Source organism: Dicentrarchus labrax, unplaced genomic scaffold (assembly GCF_905237075.1).
Source record: "Dicentrarchus labrax unplaced genomic scaffold, dlabrax2021, whole genome shotgun sequence".
NCBI classification, from domain to species: Eukaryota; Metazoa; Chordata; class Actinopteri; family Moronidae; genus Dicentrarchus; species Dicentrarchus labrax.
This window is the reverse complement of record NW_026136701.1, coordinates 9,111,991-9,131,120: the sequence shown is the minus strand read 5'-3', so window position 1 is coordinate 9,131,120 and position 19,130 is coordinate 9,111,991. Positions and strand designations below refer to the sequence as shown.

Below are 19,130 nucleotides of genomic sequence, written 5' to 3'. Positions count from 1 at the left end.
TTTTATTTCTGCCATTTTTATTACATTGTTTGCTTTTACACCTGCTTCACTGACTGGTATTTACAAGGCACTTTTGCCCTGATGGGCTTCATGATAAAGATTGACATTAGTGTGCATTGAATCAGCAATGTAAACAACCCTCATACACACCTTGTCAAGCGGACCCAAAATGCACTGTATCCAACATCATCAATGTATTGAAGCATGCAAGAACAAAGCTTATATGAGATATCTCCTATATAACTAATTTGACAACATAAGATATACTGTTTGGGATATTGTCAATGACCGTCTTGAAAGATCAGTGTGTGGGAGATTATATATATATATATTTTATTTCTGCCAATAGGTCCGCTGAAACAGTATACACTGGACCTTTAAAGAGTCACTTATCTGCCCTCTCTGGTTTAAAGTAGTTAGAAATGTGCTCTGTTGTGTCTCTAACAACAGCCAACAGTGATGTCACAGTGTTGGCTACTGACACCCTGGAGTAAACTCTACATTGCTTAAAGCACTGGGGGCCAGCAAAACAAGACTTTCAGATAAGTTTCTCTAGAAGTCAAAGAAGGAAGAAGGAGCCATTTAAAGTGAAGTCATCTCCTGAGGCCCTTTAAAAGTTTTGTATTTTAACCATATACAGGCTCAATTGTTTCTGGTTTTCTGAAAGAGAACTTAGAGGTCGATTTAACAAAACATTTCCTTAAGAAGTTCACCTCCAAGTTTATATAATAGGAGTAAGCTTAATTTTTCATTTCTGTTTTTTGTTTTCAGAATATATATAAATGCGCTTACTATAGGAGGACTCACATTAACATGTTGGAAATGTACTGTATACTGAATCATGTTATTAATTTGATGATTTCAGCTTTCGCCTGTCGTTTGGGTATTAGGACAGACCTTGTATCTTTTTCATCAACTTATTTTCAACTTGCCATTACTACGTTTTCATTGCAAAGGTGTGTTGTCTTTTGTCCTCTGTGCATGTACCACAGCTGGTTTTTAAGATTTTTGTTATTAGAGATTTAAGATTTATTATAAATAATCCAACCTATTCTCTCCACGTAGGCATTTATTCTTTATATATGCTTTATACACACTGGCCCCGGTTGACATTATGTACCCATTATATATTTAAAAAAGGTATTTTTGGCCTGATGCATAACAAACACTGGATATGTCATGAAGGAGACTGCGCGCTGGACCTCCGGAGGAGTCTGTACAGTTTGCCCTGAGTGTGTCTTGATGTCAGCCTGCCCCCTGCAGTCTCACTGCACACCTCAGAGGAGAGATGGGCTAAGAACTGAGTCAGCTTCACAAGGCCCACCAACAGAGCTCCGCCACCCAGCATCAGACAGGGCCACAGCATTGCTAACAGGGCCTTCTCATGGGTGTACTTCCTGTTCAAGATTGTGTCCCCGGGGTGCCTCGTGTTGTCAGTGAAGCACAATGAGGTCCTCTCCAGCTGAGCGTCCAAGCTGTTCTTCACTTTCTCAACTTCCTTTTGAAGTTCTGTTCTGTCCATTCGACATTTGGGTATATAGAAACACTGGGAAAGAAAAGATATGATTCAAGTGTCATTTTTATCAAGTGACCTGCTTGTTACAGTTGGCAGTGCTGATTGCAATCAGTGAGACGAGCTGCAAGGTTCTTTTTTGACACTTTTTTTGTCTGTTAAAAAACTCTTTCTAGCCTCCATGTGCGGCACTGGTATTGAAAAATGTTTCATTTGGAGCCGATGTGCAGCATGAGGGCATCCCCTAATAATGTCTGCTGGCTTATTCACAAGGGTACAGTAATCAGAGTACTGCTAGTTTTCCATCCTGTCAGCTAGTTCAGTGCAGTTTTTTGCCTCCACTGCTTTCTCAGGTGCTTTCTCAAGTCCCTGCTTAGATGGCTTATATGAAAACTAGAACAACTCTGAGTCCTGAGAAGCAAAACTAAGATCTAATACACAGAGTGGTCCTTCATGTCAGTTGTAGTACATAGACATAAAGCTTTAATGCTCAAATCCATTCCTCGCGGGCCTGTATCCTGCAGGTGTTCCTTCCTTACAGTCGACAAGACATGCCTGTGAAGCATATCCAAACCAGAGGCTTTTGAAGCTTTAAGGTAAGACCTAAAACCTGGAATTAACTGCCTTAAATCCCTACCTCAAGAGCAAGGAGGACCAATTCCTCGTCAAAGTGGAGAAAAGTCGTCTGATTGGAACCTGTGAGGTTAACCTTTACCCTGAGGCAAGGCACAATGCTCACACCTCTGCAGTCCACCCACTCTTCCAGGATTTCGGTCTTTAGCAGAACACAGCTGGACTCCACCCAGTCACTGGAAAACAAGAGGAAATGTTTGGTGTAACCGAGCCAGGGCTTCCAACCCCTGTATCTCCAACACTCACAAACACATTCACACCAGAAAGGCATTTATTGTTTCTTATTAGACCTCTGATGTGAGGGCTTGTTTTACTTTTTTATTCATGTTGTAGCACATCTTATGGAAGCCCATCTCTGCCAGGAAAAGAAAAAAATAGATGAAAAGATTTTACAAAAGTATGAAAATGATGGGATGAATACTATCTGAACTTTGACTTAGTCAACATTTTAGTATTTTTATTCATAAGATTTAACTTTATATTGATTTAACCATGCTAGGCCAATGACGGTCTGTCGATCTGCAGCTTTTGGTCCAGACATTCATTGTACCCAGAGGATAGATATTTGCTGGCTCCAGTTTCACAAATGTTATTTTTTTTTGGTCTTTTTATTGCCTTTATTTGATAGTGACAGCTGAAGATAGACAGGAAAGGGGGGCAGAGAGAGGGGATGACACACAGCAAAGGTCGGATTCGAACCCTGGGCCGCTGCATCAAGGACTCGGCCTCAATACATGGGTTGCCAGCTCTACCGACTGAGCTAACCGGGCACCCTATTTCATTCATCATTTAATAAAAAATCTAATCACCAGTTAAATCAGTAATGAAAATAAGTAAGTAAGCTGCAGTCCTAAATGTACTGCCATTTCCTCTGTGAGTTGAATCACAGACATAATTTGCAAAAACAAATGTGTAATAACATTTCTACTGTTGTTGTCACAGTACTGTCTATCATATTACATCCTTTGTAGCATCAACAGACTACAGTGTACCTGTTAACATAGGGTTTGACTGTAGTGATCCCGACCACAAAGAACATGAGCACAGAGAAGGCCATCATGGTGAAGCCCAGCAGGATGGCTCTGTCCTCCCCGACACTCGACACTGGCATCTGGCTCCGAGCTCGCTGCCCTCCACGCCCATCCACCCCTCTACTCCAGTCCTGCTCTTGAGCTGTCGCTGTGTGAAAGAACTCTCTGTGTCTCTCATGCACACACACGCACACACACACGCACGCACACACACGCACACACACACACACACACGCGCGCACACACGTAATGATTCAATCCAACAGTGATACAAATTAGATTTTTGATTCGATGCATCAACAAATTTAATGTTTGACTCATAAATTGATTTGGTTTATATGATTAATTTTCCATTCTTTCAAACTACATGATTCCTCTTCAGGGCTAAAATACAAAAAAAGTTTCTGAATAGATTTTATTTTCAGGTTCAAATATAATTTCTTTCACTGGAGGGGTCTTAGAATGCCTCCTGGGGGCCTCCCTCTGGACTGTGACATGATGAGGAAAGATATGAAAAATATAATATAATCAAGCCTGCAAAATTATTATTATTTTTAACAATTGTTTTGTTGTTGTTTCATATCTATATAAACTACCCCTTCATATACAAATAAAATAAAAACACAATTCTATTTTAATAAATGTATTTCATTTGTTGCAAAATAATGGCAACAGTTAAAGGTGGCCACAAGTGCATGCAATGGAAAAGAGCAGGTTTTCAGGAGCTTTATTTCAGATGAAAGATGATATAAATGATATAAAAATGTATAGAAACTGCTGTTTGAAGTTTTTTGTTAAGCATGATGTTGGGAAATATTTTCTGAATATTGCGTTTTCTTGTTGTACTGTTGAAGTGGCTCTGTAAGACCGCCGATTTACTTTCTTCCTCCAGGATCTCCTCTTTTTATTTAGTTAACACATGCTGAGGCTGCTGAGACATTTAGTTTTGCAGGTATCTGGTATTTCATTGCCTTAGAATGAGCAGTTTTTATCTGCAGACACAGCTGGTTGCCTTCCATGGTGTCTGCCATGTTGATCAGTCATGTTTCTACAGTAGACCAGAACAGACAAACCAAAAACTGGCTCCAGATAGGGCCATTCATGTTTTTGTGTGTTTCACAGTCACTGTAGTTTCTCCCTTGCACTTTAAGCAAGTGAGTTTCAATCTGCATCTACACTGCTAGATGCCACTAAATCCTATACACTGAACCTTTAAAATTTGAAGATTGAGATTTTACTTTAAGTCCATTTTATTAGTCAAGCTCTCAAAAATGCATACATATCCCATAATGCAATATAATAGCATTTTTCTTCTAAGCCTGTAAAATTCCATGTCTTTCAAACTCCACACTCCCAGCCCATAACACAGGCTTTTTGGTAAAAAATTTAAGATTTCAAGCCCAATGGTGGACCCTGATGACCTCATCAGATGTTATTTATTTTTGGATAGTTGCTCCAGAGTCACAGAAGTCATTATACAACTTCAAAGGCTGAGTGTTACTCCTTGTGACAGGTAAACTGAACTGGATGTGCAAAATCGGTGGAGTCCCCCTTTAATGCAAAATTAGTCTATTGGGTGTCATCTGTTTTTTTACACCCTCAACAGACAGATGTAGTGTGTATAATCATGCGTTCTCATATGTGCCCAAGAATTGGAAATCTGCATGTGAAGCTTTGTTCAGCTTCACCTGTGTCTTTGCTTCATAATGACCTCCCAACAGTGTTTTAAAAGCCTTGCTGTCTGGCCTTGTCCATCGTCCTCTCTTACCGTGTCTGCCGCCTCCGAGCACCCTGCAGGTTGATGTTAATGGGGACGGTGAACGACCTCCGGGGAGAAGCTGTACTCAAGAACATGCCCACTCCTATCTCAGCCACCTCCCAGCCCCCAAGTATGTGTATCCACCTAACAAGCTCCCCTCTATCTGAAAGTCAAATGCTCCTCAGTAGCTGATCATCTTGTATCTCCAACAGGCTCCAGTGCAGCGTGGCGACTGACTGAGTGGACTAGATTGCAGTTTATTCACCGGGGGAACTCCCTGTTGTTTACCAAGGCTCAAAGGTGAGTGCAACAACACCTTCCACCCTCATGTGTGTTTCTATAGAAACCACCACAGGTAAGGCAGGTAGGATGCTAATGGCCTCTCAGTGGGCCCGTGACGCTCAGCTGCATGCATCAATTTGTCATGGAGAAGAAAAATAAATCTCTTCTTGATTATTCACTTTCTACACAGAACGAAACAGCACGATGACACTGCACAGGTGAGTACACGTTCTCTATTGAGTCAGTTGGAAAAAAGAGCAGAAGAGAAAGTGTATAGTTGAGCTTGTATGCCAGATCAACCACCTTTACACACATAAAAAAGAGATACTGACCCAAACACATGTGTCCTGCGACATTTCATTATCCCGTGGGCCTGTTGAGCTCCAAACCTCTCAGAGTGTCCCGACAATGTGTGATATGAGTGCAGGATGCTGAGCGAGGAGTTTATATATGTTATTCAAACAATCAAAAGTCTTTGTATTATTCATGCCTTGCTGGAAAAACATATGGAGGTATTAACTTGGTGACAGTTATGTTTAATATAACAAGCCCAAGGCTAGGAATACCACAGCAGCTTGAAAATGGAGCCAACGATTCAATAAAACAGACAGCGATGTCATACCTAATTTATTCAGTATTGAATACAAAAGAGTGTTATTTTTTTGAATATTTTCCTCAACCTTTTATCAAGCATTCTGGTGTGAGGCTTTATATTCTGGGAAATGTAATCCTGGTTTATCTGATATATTTTATTACCTGTGTGTTTTTATTACTGTGTGTGTTGTATTGTATTTGTGAACTGGCAAATGGAGTCTCTTTTTATAAAACAGCAGAGTTATTCATATCTATAACCTACAAGGGGGCCGACAGACATGGCACACTTTCTTTACAGGGTTGTGGGAGAATCAAGTGCTTTTGACGAAACTGAAGAAAACAAGATTAAAAATGTATAAAGCTCTGTGTACTTTACCTCACCTGGTAACCTGAGGCATTGCCGTGACCGTGAGGCTCACAGTGTGGTGCCGCACTGCGGACGTGACTCAAACAGAATTTCATCTTTAACATAAATGCCTAATGGGAAAGGACTACTGCAATCATTTTAAACTGGACTCTATTGGTTTTATTGCTGATTTGATGTATTCCGTACTGTATTTCAGGTCTCACCCACGCTGAGCCTCTTCTATAGGAGAAGCATCGTGTGATCTCTGTTTTTTTTTTTCTCTAAGAAGTTCTGAAATGACCTTGTACAATGGTGCAACAAATTCCTCTGATTATCCAGGCCAGCAGTTGTAATTGGACTCACAGTGTCTCCTGTTATCTGATCATGCCACTGAACAACATTTCTGAACAACATACGCAGACAGAGGTCGGTGTATAAAAGGCAACTGGTCACTGAGCACAATGGATAATCACCTAAAGAGGAATCTAACTTTTCTTACCATTGGACTGATATTTATGCTGAGCGGCATTGAGTATGGTAAGTTCATTATGATGGCTTTACAGACTTGAAGACATGAGATAATGATCTCATTAGAGCACTTTCTGCCTGGCATTTTGGCTGTAAGCACACATCACAGAGGATACAGCATCTGATTTAACTGAAATATATTTTGCTGTGGGTAAATGAGGCCTGTCATTTACACATCTCCCTCATTTTCTTTCACACTCATCCTCCTTCATCCCTCTCTGGGGGTCTCAGCCGTCATTCTGCCTACGATATGGAGGTATCTCCAGATTTTGGAGGCCCCTCCTTACTTCCTGGGTCTGGGTCTGTCTGCCTTCAGTCTGACCGGGCTGCTCACAGGCCCGCTTTTTGGGTTCTGGTCAGACCGGAGCAAAAGTACAAAGTCCATCATCCTGTTCTCCAATCTTTTTGAGATTGCCGGTGAGTAATCAAACCACAAGACAAGTCACATGACACATGATTTTAGAAGCCACTGGCCAGACTGTGTGTTCATATTTGGGCTTCGTCAGAAATACTTAACTCATTCATTCTTCACTACACACTACATGGGAAATTCTATGTAGAGGAATATAAATTGTCTTTGATGGCAAACTAAAACAGAAAATAGAAAGAAAATCAGGTCGTAGGTCATTCAGTCAGCAGCTTTTTAAATTTAAATGTGTAATAAATAAATAATATAAATAATGTAAGTTCAGTATGTACAATATAAGGCTGAGTACACATTTTGACACACAAAATGGCACAAACACTAGTGGATTAAAGTTAATAACAAGACTAAGTATCTTCCGCCATACTAGTTACTAATACTACATACAAGCTCAAATGTGTAGCAGCATGTGTAAAGTACAGCTGAGACCTATGGAAATGTCAGGTTTACAGGTATATGGGAATAAAGTACAGTGTTGGACAGCTTTAATTTATGACCTGATGACGGCGCTAGACACGCTTAATGCATCTAATTTAACTCAAAATCACAAACCTGCTGCATAATGGAGGAAAAAAATTAATTTCCCCCTTGGGGGTTAATAGTAAAAGTAATTATTCAGCTGCTGGAGGCACTAGAGGTAAAGTCGGGGCATCACCAGAGTTGGTAGGCTTCGTTTGAAACCATGAATGTCTGTACAAAATATCATGGCAATCCATTCAATTGTTGTTGAAATATTTGGTCTGGACCATGCTGCTAGAATTTTTCTAACAATTTTAGACACAACATTCAAGTCAAAGATTTGTTTCACACTGGATATGCATTTTGGTTCCCAAGAATGATTTTCTTTTTCATCTGTCCTCAGGGAACTTCATGTATTTTATTGGATATTCAAAGTGGCTGTTGTTATGCAGTCGGCTTGTAGCAGGTGACGCACGCACACATGCATGCATGTCATGAAACACCTGTGCTGTATCAACATGCGTATACGTTGTGAAAGGTGTAACAGAATGATGCTGTTTTCCTCTCAGGTGTCGGTGCAGGAGCAGGCTCCTCCATCTTTGGTTTCCTGACTCGGAGCACCCGGCCAGAAGAGCGCGCTGGTATCTTTGCAGCCATCATGGCCTGCCGACAAGCTGGCCTCCTTGTCGGTCAGTTTCCCCCCTTCATCTTACCACAGAGAGGGGTGTCATTTCACCTCTTTCCACCTCCTCTGTCTTCTGACAAATATCAGACACCAGGAAAGATTTTGTGATGTCGTCTTTGATGTCAGTTTCAAGTGCGAGAAGGAGACATTCAATAAAATCACTGAGGTGGAGGCTCCTGTCTCCACACATCCTCTGTTTTTATTCCATCTCCTCTTTAAAGCTCTTCCTCCTGTCTCTCCAGGGCCGGCGTTCAACTTGTTCCTGCGGCTGTGTGATTTCAAACTGGGGCCCTTTGTTGTGAACAAATATACATCTCCTGGGGTAACAGCATCCAGATAATCAGTAATCTAAGGTTCTTGGAAAGCCTCATGAATACGGAAACAATCTTCAGAAATAGTCACTCTACATTCTGCACTCCTCCTGGTTCACATGTATTTTTTTCCCCTTTGTTCTGCTTTGAGTAAGAAGAATACAAAACGCCTGCAGTGATACTCAGGCCCATAACAACCCGTATCGATCTCTTTCCATCTCATGAGTCTCTCTGAATAAAACACCTGTAGAACGGATGTAGCTTAAATGAGATATAACAAAGCTCCATACGCCTACTTCCATTTTTCCACATAATTTGACACTGCATGTCTCCTTTTATTTCACTGTGCCAGGTTTGCTTCATTTTTTGAAAACTCTCCATATATCAAATACTCTATCTCTCCTGATAGTTTTCAAGGATTTTGATGGTGTGAAAAGAATTATTTTCAAATATTAGAGGACATGAATGAAGAAGAATGAATTGAGTCATTTTTTTCTTCCTCCTTCCTCTCAGATCTTCATGTGCCTGCTGTGGGTGCTGCTCCAGTTTGTCGTCCTGGCCATGTACTGGGATGTACCACCCATCAGCTCAGAGGGGGGAGCTGTGATGGTGGAGATGAAACAAGAGGAGAATGAGGAGGAGGTGCCGCTGATGGGGTCCGACGAGGAGCCTGTGCACACCTACAGAGCTGTCAACTCTGACCAGTTGGAGACCTCCACATCATCTGAGATGCAGGCCGTCCACGGTGCCTCAGCGGTCTCGAACCCCTTCAAGAACTTCAGCGCTAGCAGAGGTGAGCGAGCAGGTTTGACTGGCTGTCTGGAGTAATGATTGTCAGCTCTGTTCTGCTCTATTCACAGGCTTCAGGTAGGAAGAGGTGTCACTGCCAATGCACATGTTTCGTATCGGCTCTGTTGATTTTCTTGCATGCACACACCCACACACACCCACACACCCACACACACTCATGCTTACACACACTTTTCATTCTCCAGGTCTCTCTGAGGAATTCTGTGTGGTATTGTCAGATCAGATTCCCTGTGTATTGATTGGACTTGTGTGTATGTGTCTGGTTTATGTCAGAGTGTGTATGTATATATATGATGTCAGGTGTCTTATTGGATTAGTGTCATAGTAACTTTACATGGGATGCAAGCAGTGATTGTGTGCCGTTATTGATTAACTTTTTCTGTACTTTGTTAGTCTGTGTGTGTGTGTGTGTGTGTGTGTGTGTGTGTGTGTGTGTGTCAAACCTCTGTATTGATTCTCTCACTCTTTGAAGATGTGGCGAAGGGATGGATAGCAGACTTCCTTTTTTATTGACTGGCTTGCTGTGGTTGACTTGTGGATGAAATGGAGACAGAATTGGTAATGTGGCCAACATTCTTCTTATTGATTCCTTTTTGTTTTGAAGAAAAGCTACAACACCAGAAACTTAGGAGCAAAACTGGAGGAAGTCTGCAGCTCTAGCACACACTGTAGGAGTGTCTGTTAGCCGTTGCAGTGTGTCTGGTATTCGCTCCCCTGAATTATTGATCTTCCTCGACTTTTTGTGTATGAGTGAGGAATCCTTGAAACTCAGGCAGATCTTTCACTTTCTTTCATCAAGTCTTTTCATTTGTGGTTGGAGTCATGCAACCGAGACAACACAAGAAGAACCTGTGTGATGTTTTTTGTTTTTGGAACAAGGAAAATATTTAGCATTAATAAGTTATATATATGAACAATGAATAATGGCTTAATAATAGATGCTACTCTCATCTTTGTAAGCTAAAGGTATATCTTATCTTATCTTAAATATTAAGTTAGCAGCTGGTTAGCTTAGCTTAGCATAAAGGCTCGATGCATGGGGAAACAGCCAACCTCCCTCAATCCGGGGATTCAAAAGTACGCCTTCCAACAAAGCTCACTAATTAAAGGGTGACATATACAACACGTCCTCTTGTTTCCGGTCTTTGTGATAAGCTAGGCTCTAGCTCTATATTGAACGTACAGACAGGAGAGCAGTATTAATCTCTCAGCAAGAAACTGTATATAATAAAATGTCTTTAATTGAATGCTTGATAACACAGTTAGTAAATGCTTTATAATTTAGAAATATTTGTAACTGGTTACTCAATTTTATTTATTTATTGTTATTTAAAGGGTTACTCTGCCAAATTCAAAGTACTAGAGTGAAAGTGTTTACCTGGCAGAGAGGGTCTAATGAAAGTTACATCATGGAAGTTGTAGGGTTCGGTGTTCTCAGAATCTGTTTCACACAAGGGAGCAAAGGTCAGGATATCTCGGCCTCTGCTGTATTGATTTTTTAAAATCTCTCTCTTCCAAGTCTCCATATTCCACATTATGTAAGTGTAATGATAAGTCACTTAATAGCCCCTTTATATGCATATGATATATGTTAAACCCATATCAACCTACCTATACCTAAGTAGATCTTGTAAATACACACATACATACACACACATATTAAAATACACATACCGTACATACTCGGTAGTAGTGTATAAATTATATCATACAAATAATCGTAAAAACACTGAACAGAGAGAACAGAACCATAGCAGATCACACACTGTACTATCAAGCCATTCCTCCAGCCATCTGGCACATACTTCCAAATTTAGCAGCAAGCCCAGCTCATTTTTCCTCCTTTCCAAGTCCATAAGGGAGTTTTTGTTCCAGGAAAAGCTGGGGTAAAAATTTGGATTTTGTGTTATCATGTTTTGGACATAAGAAAAAAAGCAGAGCTTGCGCTTATCTGTAGAGAAAGAAATAGGCAGTTTGTTGGGCTGGAGGATCAACATGGCCAACCGGCCAGGATTCGTCACGCCCGCCTCTTTCAATCTTAAGATTACCTTCAGATAGTCCAAGTTTTCTTTTCTCTTTAAACTTCTTTATCTCAATCTAACTTGCCAGTTGAAACTTTGAATTTAATGCCACCACTTGAGCTTGTTTTATGATTTTCTCTTTGGTTTCTCCGGTTCTGAGTGTATATCTCCCTGTCTTTCACTCTGCAGAGTTCCTGAGAGAGGAGGTGGTTGTTCTCCTCACGGCTCAGTTCATCACTCTCTTCAATCAGACAGCGCTGGAGGTGAGAGCAGCTACCGTTGAGATCCATCAGCCGGAGTTTCCAAGCATTTCACACAATGTCACACTATTTTACCCCGAGTTTCATCCAAACTGCATCAATCTGAGCCTTACCTGGAAAGACCTGCGCTGATACTCTGAGAAAATAATCAAGTATCCCTTATCGCTCAAAGTAAAACTGATGTAACAAGTGCACATAATCAGTCTCTATGTACTGGATATTAAAAATGAAGAGGCCTTCTCTCTTCTCATTAAACTGTAGAAGCTGAATAGTGGCACAATGCTGACCTGGATTATATAATCATTTTAATATCAAAACAGAACAATTCTTTTGATCGGGACAGAATGAAGGACTTAAAAGGTGCTCGTTTCAGCTCTAATAAGAATCTCCACCTCTGCCTCTGACTGAATCACTTTGTCTAACTGACTGACCTTGCGAACATCTTTCTAAAAAATCCCCAGACCATGGTGACACCTCTGACGCAGCGCTACTTTAGCTTTGGTGAGCTGGCCAACAGCCTGATGTACAGTCTGTGCGGGGTGGAGGTCATCCTGGGCTTCTTCTTTGTACGCTGGCTGAGCAGGAAGGTGGAGGACCGCGTAGTGCTGGCCGTGGGCCTGGTCATCTGCTGCGCCGCCTGTATCTGGTGCCTGATCTTCCTCTGCAACCCCCGAGGTGCTAACCTGTCCGGGAAAACACACAAACACACATGCAATGCGAAGGCACACACAGACTTAAAAAAAAAAAAGCCTCATGTTCTATGCCAAATCCTTTCTGTACGACTGGCGTTGGTGTGTAGAGTGCAGGGGAGCCATATTGGGTTACACACTGGCTGAATTGAATGTGCTCTGTAAATGATATCACTCAGGCTCTGGCAGGCCAGCAGGAGATCATACAGGCAAACTGGATCCTGTATGTTCATGTTGGCCTGCGTCCGTTGCAGCTTGTCACGTTTATCGCTCTGATTACAAGTGACAGGTGCTGGAGCTAGGGAGTGCCTGAGTACATATAAAAGGATTACAGTAATCTAATTAGACAAAAATGCTATTTGTTAAGGCATATCCTACATTTGTTTGCTATTTGTTACAGTTAAAACAAAGCAAAGACATGGAGCCTTACAGACAGATACCTGAAGAAAAATAAGTTTAACCTCTAAGGAACATGTTTGATTGTTGAAATTGCATCTTGATTTTAAGATGATAGACTTTCAGCTTATGCAGGTACATCCAACAGTTTGAGTGGGCACAAATTCACACAAACATGTGCATGATGCAAAGCAGCAGAGAACAAAAATCTAGTGGCTGCCAGATTGGCAGTGGTTTTGTTTTCAGATAGAGCCATCTCTGGTGGTGCCAACCCATTTGTGAAAGGAACTTAAAAACCGAGAGAAGAAGGGATGGATAACTGTCACACACTTTGAATTATTATCATTACATAAGAATAACAAAATATTATAACACAATCACTAAAGGATCTATAAATATATGAATTTCCTGTATGTAAGAGTTGGCGTTAGATAACAGTCTGTAAATGCAATTGTTGAATGATATGTTTCATATAATTTGGGGCAAAAAGCTGTAATTCAGTAATCCAGGGTATTATCTTTCCATCCCTGCCAGGTGGTTATGGATGGGAGCTGTCGGCCTTCATCATCGGAGTGTTTCTGCAGCTGCTGGGGCTTCCCTTCGTGGCTGTGTCTCAGGTGTCTCTCTTCTCCAAAGTCACTGCAGAGAAAACACAAGGTTGGCAAGGAATATTACCATTTTACCTCAGCATATGTGATGCAAAGAAACTGTTATAAATACTGTATTTTTTTTTGTTGTTGCCATATTTGAATGCTTATAGCAGAAAGGAATAACCTTTAATTCTTTGTGTCACCAAAAGGGTTCAGCCAAGGTGTCAGGCGCTCAGTTGGGGGCCTGGCCACCATCTTGGGTCCCTTGTGGGCAGGAGGATTGACCAATAATCTGTACATAATGCTGGGCATGATGCTAGCTCTCCTTATAATGATTACAGTAAGTAGAGCACAGCTCATTTGAGTATTTAATAGCATCAGACTGATAGAAAATTGGGAACATGATTAATCAAAGGGAGAGTTCAGTATTTTAGGAAAGGCTGACACGAAAAGATCAATACAACTGTCACGTCTGTACAGTAACTATGAAGAGGGAGCCAGTGGCTAGTCAGCTTAGTTCAGCACAAAGACTAGGAACAGGGAAATGGCAAGCTGTCTTGTGTTCAGAAACTCATATACAACAACCTCAATATTGCTTTCTTGCAAAGAAAGACTATTCTTCCCAATACCCTTCTCATATCTGTCCACTAAATACACAGCTGCTTAGCATAGCTTAGCATAAAGATGGTAAAACAAAATAAACAGCCAGCCTGGCTCTGTGCAAACTGCAAAGGTAACAAAATTAACCTACCAGCGCCTGTAAAGCTCACTAATAAACATCTTAATCGTAAAAACCACGCACAACCCGAAGTGCAAAAACAACACGCAAAAAATAAATGACAGAATTAAACAAAAAGATATAATGTGTTAATTAATGAGCTTTAGACCTTCTGACAGCCAGGATAGCAGTTTCTAGTCTGCCTACCAACACCTCTAAAGCTCACTAATTAACATGTTATATTTTCTTTATGCAAATACCAAAGTGTAAAAATGACTGATTTGTGGAGTTGCGTGCACAGTCACTACCTGCTAAGCTACTAGCTGTAGCTTCATATTTACAGTATAGGCTGCCACATGCAAGTCTGGAGAATGTGAATTTTATTCCTCAGTACCTACTCCATTAGACACTATTCAAAACTGCGGCTTAAGAAACCATTTTGTCTTTCCCATGGCCAAACTGAAAAACAGCAGCTACTTGCCAATAAAATCCTTAACTCAGCATGTCTATGATAGCCATCACTCATTGCTTGGTACTTTCTATTCTCTAAATCCACATCACACGTTCAATTTTTGCAGGTTATGACGGTGCTGTCATACAACCGCCTGACTGAGCCCACGCCAGTGCAGTGTGCCCAGAGCTCTGACAGCGGAGGGTAGAGCTGCAGTCGGTCTGAAGAGCAGGCTAAAGACGGACAGAGGGAGTGCCCTGCACTTCTGAGAGAATCAATACAAGTTTACTGCAGAGGAAACTGTATGAGTGTGGAATAAAAATGTTCAAAACGCACACTGTAACTCAGAACCTGCTATGGAGGTGATAACAGGTAAAACAAATCCTGTATGTCTTTAAGCTTTGCACGCACTCTCTCTCATCAGATTCTATTAGAGTCTACCTTACCTGCATGTCAAAATCTGACTATTAATTATATTTTACACAAGGGGGCACCATTGCTCTCATATTGAATATTCAGAGGCGTAATTGAAGATGAAAGCCATTATTTTTAAACTGAACTATTTATATTCCCAGGTGTTGATGAAAAGATAAGAGAGCAGGTTTTTCCATGTGACCCATGTACCAAATTTTATTTCCTGAGTCTTTCTTCCTCTGAAAAAAAAAAAAAAAAAAACCTTTCTGAAAATGAAACAGTTGACACAATGGGTGCAGAAGTAGAGTTGTCAACATCTTACCAGCATGTCAGTGTAGCTGATAGAAGAAAAGGGTCAAAGAGAGGGAAGCTTTACAGATTTCTTGATATTTATTTGTAGTGCTGGAATAAAGCTGTGTTTTTAGTGTTAAAATTAAATACAAAGCCTTGGTGTGACTGAACCAGATAGATGTTGTCTGAAACTATTCCTCTTTTTCTTGCGTGCAAATGAGAAGCTCCTGAATTAAAATCAATTTTTAAAAATGCTTGTTAATTAGCCTTCTCTATCATTTTACTATAGGGGGGATTTAAAGTTTAATTGCCTGTGTTCATAATTCAAAACATGACAAGGTGAGACTTGTGTATAGTCAGCTGTTCTTGCCTATATTTTCCTCTAGGATGTGCTGTATGCTACACATGAGAAGAGAATGCTGTAAGCAACATCAAGGCATTGTAGATTCCCTTTGTACCAATGAGCATGGGTTTGGCCAATCTCTGTGTTTTTGCATAATTGCAGATAAGGCTCAGTAACCTTTCCAGTTTTCGACACTCAGCATGTGATGTTGTGGCTTTCCAGAGGCTTTTCGCCTAAAATGGAAATTCTAATCTCTGGGATTCAAGGACGTAATATATATAAGTACTTTCATGCCCTGATCAGCGTATTCAGGTACTTGACATTTTAAGGGAGATAACAGGGTGCATTGAATCAGGTCAAGCCTGAATTTTACTCTCTTTGAACAAGATGATTTCTGCCGTCTTGTGTTCTTAAAGAAATTTCTATACCTAAACCTAAATATCCACAATCATTAAAGGCCCTGAGGAGCTACATTTAAATCTTCAGTTCTCCTTTTTATCATTAAATATCAACTGCTGAATAAGCATTTATCAGAGTTTAACTCTAAAGGAATTTACAGCGTAACTATGTAACTTTTTAAAGAAGTTATAACACATTCCTCCTTCTGCAAATGACTATAACCTCACTTGGACCAATGTGGTGGCCAATGTTAGCTTTTAGTTTGCTAAATGTGGACTGCTGCTGTGTGAATGCCATTACTATAACTGTTTGCTGAATGTATGACTTTTTCTCGTGTCACACTACATTTTAGCATGTAGATAAATTTCAGTGGTTTTATTACAAAAATAAAACAATAAGTAAACACATTGTATCTAACCAGGTGACACGTGTTTCTTCCGGCTTATGGGACAATGAGCGCAGAAAAAAAACATGCCCTAATCATGATGTCTTTTTCATGTTTTAAGGTTAATTTTTGGTATTTTTGCTGATTGTAAACAGTAAAGAGCTGACAGAAAACGAGGTAGAAAAGCAATGCAGCACAGGTCTCTGGATAGTGACTTAAAGCCCCTGAAAACTTGGCTTCAAATCTAAAGTATTTCTATATAACATTAAATATCCATGACTAAATAACAAGAAACTGACATGATCTCATATTTAGGTATTATTTATAATTTATAATTATAATTTATTCAGGCAGGAATTTAACAGTGACAAACCTTTCTGATTGAAACGTAGCAAAATAATGATTAGTCCCCTGCCTACTTCAAACCAGTGAGAAGAGCACGGAGAAAACCAAAAATACAGAAATCTCTGATGTAAATTAAACAAAACTGTTCCGACTGTGGCAGTAAACAGTGTGTTCATAAAGGACCCATTGCTGATAGTAAAAAGCTAATTGAAAAAATAGGTTTTTAAATGCCTTTATAGTGATTGCATTTACTATGTATCATTATATTTGAAAAAACTGATAAAGCGTTTTTCTATGTGGTACCAGAATGTGAGGCTAACCCCTTCTGCTCTACACTGTGACAATCCTGCTTTCATACAAAAGATTGTCTGGATCGGTGCAGTCAACCCTCTTCCAACTCGGCTTATAGGCGGCACACAACCCCCCAAGGACATAAATAGAAAAGTCAGAGGCCTTGGGCTTTTATGTTAAGTATACCAAAGGTAGGCACAGACGCACAGGTTATGAAATTTTAAAGATACACAGAACAACCATTTGATGCAGGAGCCAACAATTATTTCATGGACGAGAGTTTGTCGCTATGGAGATGAGAGAGAGAGTTTTGCGAGGGGAGGAAAGTAAAGAGCCAAAGATAAAATAATATTACGTAATTGGAGAGTGGAAATCCTGGGTACTCTGGAGGAGCTGGTTGTGGAACAGATGAAGGTGTAGTAGAGCTTTAGTGGAAGCATCTACACGTTGTACTACTATGTGACTATAAATGGCTGTCTGCCTTCTACATGCTAACTGTTTTCATGCCATGTCCAGGAAGAAGAACTCAGCTATGTGCAGTTATTTTTAGGTATTCAGTAAAGCGTATATCTTGGTAGCTGTAACTATTATTCAGCGTGCAATAATTTTTTTTGTGTGAACACTGAACAACAAAAAGACTTTGTGTTGTACCCCATAACAGTCAAGGATAAAACTTGGATATAACAGACTATTACGTCCAAGTCTTATTCTTGACTGTTGTCAGGTACAACACAAAGTCTTTTTTGTCCCTAAGACCCTCCCACACAGTGGTGGACGCAGGCTGTCTCAGGACCAGGGGCGAACAAAAATAAGAAGGGCACCAGCTGCATGAGGTGGGGCACTAACACGCCGGGAGTTGTGGTGCATTTCTAGTGAAACACTTCGAAACCCTGGTTAAGATTAAAATTGTTTTATTAGTATGTGCCTTAGGTTTAAATGGAAAGATTTGAAGTACAGGGCTCTGCAATGTTTTTTTTTCACTGGACGGGCAACCTAGAGGACACTTTATTATGTTTGTTTGTTTTAAAAAATATATTTTTGGGGCCGTTTTTTATGCCTTTATTTGACAGGTGACGATGGACAGGAAAGGGGGGAGAGAGTGAGGGGGAAAGACATGCAGCAAATGGCCGCAGGTTGGAATCAAACCTGGGCTGCTGTGCTCTCTACCAGCTGAGCTACTCTGCTTCTCAGCCCTTTATGATGTTTTATCTGCCATCGGGGATCAAAGTGTGCATGAATCTCTTGAGACGCATAATTTATGGATCAAATACATATTGTATTTTAATATATATTTCTAAACCTGGATCGTCTATTTGTTGCCTCATTAAGTTACTTGTTAGGACAATATTATACCCAATGATGGTGAGGTATTATGATGTAAAATGATGAACCAGGTCAGTGTTAGGCTATTATGAGATGCTGGTTCTCAAGCTATGGTACATGTACCCCTGGTGGTACTCTACTCGCATTCATGCACGTAGCTCATGCATGCATCCAGAATGTGAGTGGAGGTCAAATGAATGTTTCGGAAACACTGCAATCGTGGCTCCAAATGGGAACTATTGTGAAGAGAAGTGTGCACCAGGAGTTCTAGTTCCTGAAATGGTTGCATTCAGGATTCAACAACAGTCAATAATAGACAGACAATAAATAATCTCATTGGGATAAACCTGTGTGACCTGTCTGTAGCTGAATAGGAATGGCCTATACAGTACTGTATTTTAATGTTGCTCATAACCTAGCAGGGTTAATTCAAGCTTGAACCAAACTACACACACACATATTCCTCAGACAGCAAATGATCCATTTATTTGCATATGAACAGCATTTAATGTAAGGTGGAGTAGAGTGGAGGTAATGAACAGGAGAGAATAACACGTAACCAAGAACCAATATACTGTATGTCCTATGCAAAGGCAGAGCTAAGAAAAAGTGCTCACAATCTCTGTTTCATGACCAAAAGTAACTGGTTCCTGAGGTAAAGTGAAACCAGACAATAAAGATATAAAATATACTTGAAAAATGAAAAGAATACTAAATGATTACATAAAGTATAATATGTGTTGCTAATATTATAATTTGCAGTACGTAACCCATATGACACAATATCCAGGCAGGGGATGGGAGTAATCCATTTTTTGATTGACACATCATCACAAGAC

At 40.3% G+C, this 19,130-nt stretch overlaps 2 protein-coding genes across 3 annotated transcripts; one reads left to right on the top strand and one right to left on the bottom strand.

Annotated features, from left to right (window-relative positions):
• kcnmb3 (potassium calcium-activated channel subfamily M regulatory beta subunit 3) lies at positions 1-5,178 on the bottom strand. 2 transcript variants are annotated; one of them, XM_051397121.1, is made up of 4 exons: positions 4,946-5,178; positions 3,139-3,348; positions 2,151-2,322; positions 1-1,546 (listed from the first exon to the last, which is right to left on the bottom strand). In XM_051397121.1, the coding sequence occupies exons 1-4, from the start codon at positions 5,029-5,031 to the stop codon at positions 1,178-1,180; spliced, it is 837 nt and encodes a 278-aa protein (XP_051253081.1). In that variant the 5' UTR covers positions 5,032-5,178; the 3' UTR covers positions 1-1,177. The 2 variants fall into 2 exon arrangements, with proteins under 2 accessions (XP_051253081.1, XP_051253091.1); XM_051397131.1 differs by having other exon boundaries at positions 3,139-3,342; positions 4,946-5,174.
• mfsd8l2 (major facilitator superfamily domain containing 8-like 2) lies at positions 5,140-15,459 on the top strand. The gene is made up of 13 exons (XM_051397106.1): positions 5,140-5,236; positions 5,409-5,436; positions 6,376-6,695; positions 6,918-7,103; positions 7,973-8,035; positions 8,139-8,258; positions 8,497-8,576; positions 9,079-9,358; positions 11,586-11,659; positions 12,118-12,331; positions 13,276-13,398; positions 13,541-13,671; positions 14,628-15,459. The coding sequence occupies exons 3-13, from the start codon at positions 6,620-6,622 to the stop codon at positions 14,706-14,708; spliced, it is 1,428 nt and encodes a 475-aa protein (XP_051253066.1). The 5' UTR covers positions 5,140-5,236; positions 5,409-5,436; positions 6,376-6,619; the 3' UTR covers positions 14,709-15,459.
• Positions 15,460-19,130: the final 3,671 nt, after the last annotated feature.